This window comes from Hyperolius riggenbachi, chromosome 9 (genome assembly GCF_040937935.1).
Source record: "Hyperolius riggenbachi isolate aHypRig1 chromosome 9, aHypRig1.pri, whole genome shotgun sequence".
Classification (NCBI taxonomy): domain Eukaryota; kingdom Metazoa; phylum Chordata; class Amphibia; order Anura; family Hyperoliidae; genus Hyperolius; species Hyperolius riggenbachi.
The window spans coordinates 128,617,656-128,628,128 of NC_090654.1; the positions used below are offsets into that span (position 1 = coordinate 128,617,656).

General features: G+C 42.6%; 1 protein-coding gene across 4 annotated transcripts in view; it reads left to right on the forward strand.

The window, feature by feature from the left end:
* NTRK1 (neurotrophic receptor tyrosine kinase 1) overlaps window positions 1-10,473 on the forward strand; it is a 184,803-nt gene that overhangs the window by 86,122 nt on the left and 88,208 nt on the right. For all 4 annotated transcript variants that reach the window (XM_068253493.1, XM_068253494.1, XM_068253496.1 and 1 more), the window contains exons 2-3: window positions 4,476-4,550; window positions 5,911-5,982. In XM_068253493.1, coding sequence (XP_068109594.1) covers window positions 4,476-4,550; window positions 5,911-5,982 — 147 coding nt within the window. The remainder of the gene's footprint in view (window positions 1-4,475; window positions 4,551-5,910; window positions 5,983-10,473) is intronic.

A 10,473-nucleotide genomic window follows, 5' to 3' on the forward strand; every position in this document is an offset into this window, starting at 1 on the left:
AGCACCTGCCACTGCAAAGCAGCAAGCCGAGTTACAAAATGTCCGTTATGCCACACCTCACCTCCACTGTGAATGTAGCCTTAAAGCCCTCTTAGTAGTGGACTAATATAAGAATAATGATGTAAAAGTACCACAGAATACCTTAATTTTTGAAACAGCACACAACACCTTTTTTTTGTCCACTGGCAGATTCCCTTTCACAATCAGAGCCAACCTCCTTTTCACCAAAATGGGAAGGGGGTGGGTTACAGATGGTCCCTCCACCTCCTAATTAGCGCTCCTCAGAGAAGATTACAATGTCCTTGGCCGGCGCTGAGTTGATTCGCTTGATAAGTCGCCGGTGCAGTAATTTAGCAGCAAAATTCCTAATTACGAAGCAAAATCATAACATGAAATTTTGAATGGATGCATCCTTTAATAAGGGTGCCCCACATATATGCCTCCCTGCCAAGTAAAGGGGGTCATCTATGAGCTCCTGTGGTAAATTCAGATTCCTGCAGATGGGGATTTTTGAAAAGCATGGGTGCTTTGCAAAGGGGGGATGGCTTTGTTGCCCCCTTTTGTAGAGTATCCACTGTTGTTATAAATTAAATAGGCTGGTATTGCTCAAAGAGCCTAATTCCCTGGGGAATATCAACCTGCTTGTGGAAAAAGGTTTGGTGACATGAACACACTTTTAACGATAATAACAGCAAAACATCCCTGCATGCATTAATAACAACAGTGGTGGAGTTACTAGATTTGTAAATTAGCTGAAAACGTATATATGAAAGAGGAGTGCAATATATAGGTTTTTCTAATTTATTCACATACTGCGTGCCTCCACCCCTGTTGTTGTTATTTGTAACCTAGACCTCCATAGGAGGTGGTTAACTTTACCATTTATTTTAAGACTCAAACACCCCAAGGAGAGCGACCATCCAGTTCCTGTCCACCAAACGAAGTTGCGATCACAATCCTGCCCTCCCAATAGGAGCCTAGGATTTCCCTGTAAAAAAGCAGGAAATAGTGCAATACTGCCTTTTAAGAAGCACCACGTGAGTCACTTCAATAGTTTGTGCAAATAAAGGCCTCCACCAGGACTATAGGAAAGCAAGGGGGATCTATATGCCCCCTCTGTGAGTCTCACTCACCAGATTCCTTCTTGAGTTTTATGCAAACAAGCCCTCCTTCCTGGGCAACAACAGCAGCAGAGAACACCTTCAAACACAGAGCGGAACTTGCATAGTGTAAAAAAGCTTTAAAATTTATTACTAAAATGCTTAAAAGATCTGCGTACCAGATTGAAGATCATACAAGCGCTTTCTATGTGTGCCAGCACCGCCGCGGTCGGATCTCCGCTGCACGCCACAGTCCCCGCTCTGATCAATTCCCCCTTCCGTCCTGCGTGACTCCTAGCTCCGCCCAGTTCCTGTACGCAGACCTCAAGAACCGGGCAAGGATGGTTAAATTTCCGCATGGCTAATACGGTGGTTGCAAAGCTTTGCATAAAGTATAAACTCTACTACTTCCATTTAGTCCTATACTTTAAAGGGAACCTTAACTGAACCTGAAAAAAAAAGTTTCACTTACCTGGAGCTTCCACCAGCCCCTAAAGATGTCCTGTGCCCACGCCGTCACTCATCAATCATCCCGTACCCCGCCGTGTCTTAGTTTTGTTTTCAGCGATTGATCAGTCACCGAGCAGTGCGCCTGTGTGGCTCTGGCTGCGTGCCTCCTCGATCGTGCTCCTGTTCCTGTGGCCGTCTTGCGCCTGCGCAGTAGCGTACGTATGTACTACTACGCATACATATGTACGTAGTACTACGCATATGTACGTAGTATGCATACTGCACAGGCACAAGACAGCCACAGGGACTGGAGCGCAATGGAGGACACGTGCGGGCAGAGCCGTGCAAGCGCATTGGCAAAATTAAACTGAGCTACGGCGGGGGACCAGATGATTGGTGAGTGATGGCGCGGGCACAGGACGACTGCAGGGGGCTGGTGGAAGCCCAGGTAAGTCAAACTTTTTCAGGTTCAGTTGAGGTTCCCTTTAAGACAATACTGCACCATTGGGCTCCTGGTCTCTCTTCTTAGCCCCAGGTGACCCTTGGTTCTAGGAACCCCAGGAATCATCCGTATGTACACTGCATGCATTAAACACCACCAGTGATAGCCAGGCATTGCATGTCAGCTATCACGTGCCATGCACAAGGGAATCAGGAAAAAGGGCACCTGGGGCTAATGGACTATTTGTGCAAAATATCGGCTATTGGGTGCCAAAGAAGAAATTAGGGCGCCCGATAAATTTCACTTTGATAATTTGTAAATTATCGGTTTAACTCTTTATACCATTTTTTTCATTTTGATAGTTTGTAAAATATTGTTTTAACTATTTAGATCTTTTTTGTTTTGACAATTTGTAAATTATTGTTTTAACTTTTTATAGCATTTTGAAATTCGTTTTAAGAGTTGTAATTTGATTAAATATCATTTTTTGTATTAACGTTACTTGCAGTGCAGAAAGGGTGTTTTAGGGATAGGCGTCAGGAAGGGGATTTTAGGGTTAAACAGGGAACATTGCTAGACAGGTAACTCCGTGCACTAACGCGGTGTTCCTTGAAGGCCTGTTTTTGGCGGTGGGATGCTTTGCAGCGGGCGCTGCACCACAACGCTAAAGCCAATTAGTGTGAAACCAGCCTTGCACTTGGAGTCAGCTCATACAATTGTTTCAATATTTACTTCTATTTGGCCCTCTTCTGAGCTGTTTTCCTCAAAATGTGCTACAAATACACCTTGTGTTCTTCTTTTGATTTTGCATTGTATCTGACAACTTATCAGACAAATTGCAAATGCTCAAGGGTTCTTACGTACTTAACAATTCTTCATATTTGACTTTAGGCATAGTGTATTGTGGATTTATGACTAGGTACGCTAGTTGTGTCATGTCTGTCAAGTTTTCAATAAAATAGTTTAGTATTTTTAGTACAACTCTATGTCAGCTCTTACACTGTTATGCAGATCCTACTTACTTACAGGTTTGACCATAATGTCAGATCCCTCTGGTGTGATTCACTAGAACACTACAGCAGTGCCCGGTGTATAATTTGGGCGCCGGACATAGCCAGAGCATCAATTATGTTAAAGAAGGGGCAGGGAGCGTTAGGCATAGGATTTACAGTAGGTCTAGATTTAGGAGTAGCTAGGGGGCAGATTAATCTAGGGAGGACGTAGATGCCTTAGTAGAATATTGACAATATTGATGATATTCTACTAGCAGCTTCACCCAAACTTCACCCATATTTTTTCCCAAACCCTTTTTACATGTACTGTATGCCAAATAATAAAGCCAGAACCTTAAGATGGGCTTAAATTATAAGTACACAAACAATTCAGTAGTTATTCTAATGATTTTATTTACTAAAGGGTCTCCTGAGCTGAAGAAGTTATTTGAATATGAAGAGTGAGTCCACTATCCTGGCCTGGATGTATTAAAACTTTTGTGCTATTTGGCTCAAATGTTTGCAATTTTTGTATAGATCCTGTGGGCCGTCTCTGCCATTGATGCAAACGAGGCAATTACCCCAGTACCCCTGACCGCTGCTGGCCCCCCTGCTCTACCGGACCTCCCAGGTGGTCCCCCCCCCCCGACTGCTCCCGAGTCCCCTGCTCAATGTGTGGCTGCATTGTAATAACTCCCCTGTCCCAGCATGCTGCTCTGTCCATGCTACATCTTCATCCACTACTTGCTTCTTCTCCATGACCCAGTACAGGTTAGTTATGCATAACATGTGCCACATGCAGAAGAGGCGGGCTGAAGATGGAGCATGGGATGGAGCATTGCTCTGGGACAGGGGAGTTATTACAAAGCAGACACATTGTGCAGGGGCCCCATGGAGCAGTCAGGGTGGGGACCACCCAATGGGTTGTTGTTGGCAGCTGACTCTGGGGCCCGGGGCCTGACCTTGCTGGGTAGGGACCCCCAAGTTATCTTTTCCCTGGGGCTCCCATGCCACTTAAACCAGTACTGTGGATGCTATTGCTCTTTCAGCAACCACTGTCATGATCAGGTATGACATGACTAATAGCAGAATCTTCCATGCCAGGCTTGCTAGCGCACTTACGGGCTTTAGTTATCTCTAGACCTGAACAGCTTCAGATTATTTTTTTGATATTTCATTTTGAAGTTCATTCTTTACCAGTTATAGCAAAGTAAACTTTGCATACATGTGTTAAAGTTTATATATTTTATATTTGGATAATAGTGTGTGTGTACATTAAAAAATTACTTTTCTATAAAACTTGGACCTATAGAGTTGTGTTTGTCAGAAAACGGCCACTGATTGTTTGCAATGAAAAATCACATTTTAATGACCCAGACTTGACTCTGCAGCGACATTGTAAGGGAGACGCTGTGGTCTTGAGGTCTCTTTTGCCTCTCTTGCCTGGGGGACTCCTTAAATTTTGATTGATGCATCTGTCTCTTCCAACAGGGTGATCGAGAACCAGAAGGATTTGCTGAACCTAACACAGGCTGACATGAAGAACTTCAGAGAGCTAAAAAATCTGTGAGTACTCAACTCCTGCTTGTCTCCGGGTGGAGAGACATTAATTTCTCTTGTCATCACGTCTCTAGTTGCCACAAGGGGAAAGGAAGATGAATGATTCAGGATGTGTGGGGAGAAAGGAAGTGACCTTGAGCCAGGGGATGAACTGAGGGGAAATTCTGTTGGGCAGGGTGGGGACCAAGTTCAGTGCAACACCCTCAGTTTTCTCACAAAGGATACAGTGTTGCCATGAAAACCATATTTCACTATTAAGGCTGGTGTCAAAAATATGTTTTCCATAACAGCTCCTACAAAACACCTTTGTTCTGCCCACTGAATTGATAGGTCCATTTATAAAAGCTTTATACATTACAGATAGAAGCTTACTTACTTTGGTGGCAATTCACAATGATGGCCAAGCATGTGAAATCATAAAAATTCTCTTCCTTGTGCACCACATTAGTTTTGTCTTAGAATGAAACACAAACAGCACTATATGTCTGGACTAATTGACAGTCACCTCAAAGTTCATTACATTGAGGCAAATTCATAAAAAGCTGTGCGAAAAAAATATCTGGTCGGGAAGATACCGCATTCGGTATTTTAGACTTTTGTGTGCTAATTCCTAAAAATTTTCACAGGTGCGATAGAAGTGCAGTAAATTACCGAAGCCCATTGACAAAAACAGCAGAAGATCAGGGCGTAAATTTCAATCACCGCCGTCCGTAAGCGGTTAATGAGTCATTAAATCTACAATATAAAGTACAAAAATTCTATATACAACTTGAGGGGTTTAGGTCAGTGATGGCTAACCTTGGCACTCCAGTTGTGGTGGAACTACAAGTCCCATAAGGCATTGCAATACTCTGACCGCCCTAAGCATAACTCTGGGAGGCAGAGGCATGATGGGATTTGTAGTTTTGTCACAGCTGGAGTGCCAAGGTTAGCCATCACTGGTTTAGGTTGTTACTGGCATACATTACACACTGACTCAAGAGGCTGAATTAGTAAGAAAAATACCCAAATGTTATGTATTGTGTGTAAAGTTCTGTTTTAAATAAAGTAATCTGACCTGAAGCAGCTCAGCTGAAGACGTTAGCTCCAGGCTTTGTCGCCAGGTCTGCTACTACTTCTCTATTCAGCATATCATGCTGTTGAGACTGCAAGACAAAGCTACCTGAGGGTATTGCAGCCTGCAGCTCTGGGAGTCTGCACTACAGGAAATGGCTGGTAAAATGATAGCTACTTTAAAGTGATTTTCTCAATAAAGGAGCTTATACACATATATAAACATGAACTGCCCTGAATGCCTACACAGGGCAAGGAAAACTATTGTGCCTTCAAACTTTTTTTTAATTATTACTGTGTTTTGCATGGACAGGACAATATCAAACACGGGGCTGAAATACATTTCCGAAGACGCGTTTCAGATGAACACTCGGATGACTCACATGTAAGTAAATCTATAGAGAGGAGTTTGTTTTCAGAACAAAGAATGGAAACTGTGATTCAGGACAAAAAATAGCACTGTAGTTTTCCTTTAAAGGAACAAATGTATTTTTAGGGAACCAACAGGCCAGCAAATCTCTGTTCATTTCAAATAATTAATCAAGTATAGTGAAGCTGTCCTTGTTGTATTGAATGCCTGATGTTACACAGAGCTAATGCAGCCATTTTAACACTTGCGCTCTCCCATCCAAAAAGTTGAAAGTCAGTCAAGGGGCCTTTGTTATTAATTGGTGTTGTTTAGATTAAGGGCTGGTTCACACGGGCGTCTGCTGAGCTTTTGCTTGGCATTGCGTTCAAACGCCAGCGTTTAAAAGCTAGCTTTTGAAAGTTTTTGAAAAGCGTTCAAGGCTAGCAGTTCTGGTCTCTGCTATTGTTTCCTCGCGTTTACTGCCTCTGAAAGCAGCATGTTGCTTTTGAGACTAGACGCAACGCTGGGATCTACTGCCAGGCTTTCATGAAAGCCTGCAAAAGCCAGCTCTAAACGCTCCCATTCACTTGCATGGGATGGCAGTAGATCCCAAAAAACGCTGCGTCTGAAACGCTGCGTTAAACGCCACAAAAACGCCCGTCTGAACCAGCCCTAAGGGCTGGTTCAGACGGACGCTTGCAGAGCGTTTACAGCCAGCGTTCGGGGCTTGGCGTTAAACGCTCCCATTCAAGTGAATGAGAGCGTTTGTACCAAGCTTTCATGCGCGTTTGCACGAACGCGGCGTTCGGGTCCCGATTTTCCCTGGCGTTCAAGGAGCCCCTGGAAGCTACATGTAGCTTCCAGGGGCGGTTAACCGCTACGGGTAATGTCCCCCTAGGGGAAGAAAAAACGCGACCGCATCTGAACGCAACGCGAACGCTGCTGAAAGCCCGAACGCATTGCCGCCGCGATGCCTCCAAACGTCCGTCTGAACCAGCCCTAAGGGTCCTTTTACATTATATCAGTTCCTGTCAGGCGTCATTTGGCTCTCCCTGCACCAAAGTGAACGGGCGACAAAAGCAAGATAGAGACTATTCTTAGAGTTTATTTCTATCTGGTTCTCAAATCAAGATTATTATTTTTTACCTATTGCATAAGAGCTCCAAAGAATATTATAAATTATAAAACTAACGCTGTCAATATAAAGTTTTAGCAGCTGAACCCCTACCCAACCTTTTCAGAATAGACATTGTATAATAGCATAATATAGTTCTCTGTGTAAAAGATTCCACAAGTGATGGACTTACTGATTCTCCTCAGGCCTGGTTGTTAGGATAGGTCTAGGAGAATAATGCTTTCAAAGATATACCCCAGAAACAGAACAAATCAAACATGATTAAGGATTATTGAGTGCGTTCTCTTCAAAGAGTCCACCACAGTTTATATGCAACCAGAGAAGGCCAAGAAACATTGCCTGGAACATATGGAGTGAGCAGCTGCAGAAAAGAAGCCTACAGTAACTTAGCAGGTGGTGATATCAAGCTGGCTGGAGCCCTTACTAATATTGGAAATTCAATGCACTTGACTTCGTACAGTTGTACGATGTTAGCTTTATGGAGAAAAACAACCCTTCGCCATTGGAAGTACCAATGCTGTGAGGTTTTGAGCTATGGCTATGTCTCTACCAGTGGATGTATTTCCAACCGTGGCATCCAGCGAAGAACAAGCCTGATCTACCCATTTATAAAACTCCCATGTATTACTCTTCAAAAGACCAATGGGACTCTGGGAGGTACAGATTCAGGTCCACAGGCACATACAAATCGGAGTTATTCAGGACTTCCATCTCTTACTATCTTTCCATAAAATCAACCTCTTCAATCATCTTTTATCATAGTTAACTTGTCCATTACTGTGACATTGTGTTCTTTCGTTAGCCTGGTGATACACATTGGTGGAAAACAAAACAGAAATTGACTTCTTAAAACAGAAGCTATTTGCGATTATTCAGGTTGGAGTGGGCATGTAAAGTGTCCCACAATGCATCACCTCTGAATATGCAAATTGTCCCTTTGTTGTCCCTTAAAGCTATGCACACCTCCAGAACTGCTAGAATTTAATGATTTGACACATTATTGCATTCCAGCGGTTCTGGAGGTGTGTTTGGTTTTTTAGGAACCACAGAAGGACGATTTGCATATTCAGCAGTGATGCATTGTGGGACACCTTAAATGCTCACTGCAACCTGAATATTCGTAAATACGTTCTGTTTTAAGAGTAGGGATGATCAATGCAAATGTATGCAAATTTGTATGCAAATATTTGCAGCTTCAAAATGGACCAATCAATTTATACCTGAGTTTAAACTGATTGGTCCATTTTCAAACTGAACAAATTTGCTGAAAAATTTGCATAAACTCCGAATTATTTGCATCTCTTTGATCATCCCTATTTAAAGAGACACTGTAACATCAAAAAGTTCCCCTGGGGGGTACTCACCTCAGGAGGAGGAAGCCTCAAGGTCCCAATGAGGCTTCCCACGCTGTCCTCTGTCCCACGGGGGTCTCGCTGCAGCCCTCCGAACAGCGGCCCGACAAATTCGTCAGCTTGTTCAATATTTACCTTTCCAGGCTCCAGCGGGGGCGCTGTTGCGGCTTTTGGCTCCGAAGTAGACGGAAATACCGGATCTCAGTTCGTACTGCGTAGGTGCTACTGCGTAGGTGCCGGAGACTTGCGCCTGCGCAGTAGAGCAGACCCGACGGCGATCGGGTATTGGGACCCTGAGGCTTCCCCCTCCCGAGGTGAGTACCCCCCAGGGGATCTTTTTGATGTTACAGGTTTTCTTTAAGAGGGCACATTTCTGTTTTGCATAATGTTTTAGTAAGAGGGCTTTACAGGTGAAACTCAAAAAATTAGAATATTGTGCAAAAATCCATTTATTTCAGTACTTCAGCTTAAAGGGTAAGCTAATATATGAAATAGACTCATTACATGCAAGCGAGATATTCCAAGCCTTTATTTGTTATAATTTTGATGATTATGGCTTACAGCTTATGAGAACTTTAAAATCATGGGCAATATTCTAGGCTCACACTGTCAGACTCTAATCGGCTAATGAGTCCAAAACACCTGCAAAGGCTTCCTATTTTATATATTAGTTTTACCTTTTAAGTTGAATTACTGAAATAAATTGACTTTTGCAGGATATTCTAATTTTTCGAATTTCACCTGTATAAAATTTACCACATTGGAATGACTATTTAAAATGGAAAATTATTTAATCTTTCAAAATTTGTACATTGGACCCAAAAGAGGGTCAGTGGAGAAGGAAAGAGGGACAGGGTAATCAGCTATGTGCATTAGACACTGTGTAGTCTCTATACAACCCCACAGAGTAGAATAGCTCATGGTACTATGCAGGAAAGCCTTCTTTAGTGCATTAGGAGTTCATAGCAATGCACTGAATGCAGCCTGTTGTTAATATGAATGGGCTTTTAGAAGTGGACAAAGAGTACATGCTTGGCTTAACCCAAGGTATTAGGTTAATTAAACGGTGGTTTGCATGTTTACTAATTGAGATTATAGGCTTATTTGGTATTCATAAGCCTTGATCCCGACTTAATTCTGAGTTAAAAGCAAGCAGGATATGAATGGCTTCGAAAAATAAAGTTAACAAACCTCTGTACTTAAATGATGATATCCTGAAAACCACAAGACAGCGCAGTGAGATCAGATACTAGAGCTTCTTCAAGGAATATGTTTATGAAGTGACATTAAATTTCCTCATTATACCAAATGATCTCTCTTAACAGTTGATTTGACTGGTTATATGCAAGGAAAAATAATCATTTCTGGAGAAGAGTAGCTTTTACTTTTACACAAACCTGTGATAAATTAATAAATGTAAAGCAGGGTGATGAATGGTTTTATAATGGAAAAACATTGACCGAATTATTTATAAAGTTAAAAATAAGCAATTTTATTCTTTAAGCAAGTTTCAGCAAAAAAGTTGTTCTTTAAAGCAATTAATAAAGCTGTCTAAGATTGATAGTTCTATCAGGAATACAAAGCTCAAGACATTTTAAATTATGAGTGTCAAACTCAAATACAAAGTGGGCTGAAATTAAACACTGGGACCAAGACAGTGGCCAACCTCAATGCCTAGTGGCCATCTCCCTCCCTTATAAAGTTCCTTGGTGTCTAATGGACCCCTTCCTTTACCTATACAGTTCTATGGTGTCTAGTAGCTCTCCTCCCTCCCCTATACAGTTCCCTTGTGTTTAATGCCTCCTCCTTCCTCTATGCAGTTACTTGGTGTCTAGTGGTCCTTCCTCCCCATACAGTTCTCTGTTGTCTAGTGGCCCTGTCCCCTATAATACTTCCTTGTCTCTAGTGGCTTCACTCTCTCCCCTATATAGTTCCCTGTTATCTAGTGGTTCCAGTTCCCTGGTGTTTAATGCCTCCTTCCTCCCCTATACAGTTCCCTGGTATCTAGTGGCCCTCTCCTCCTCCTTTATACAGCTCCCT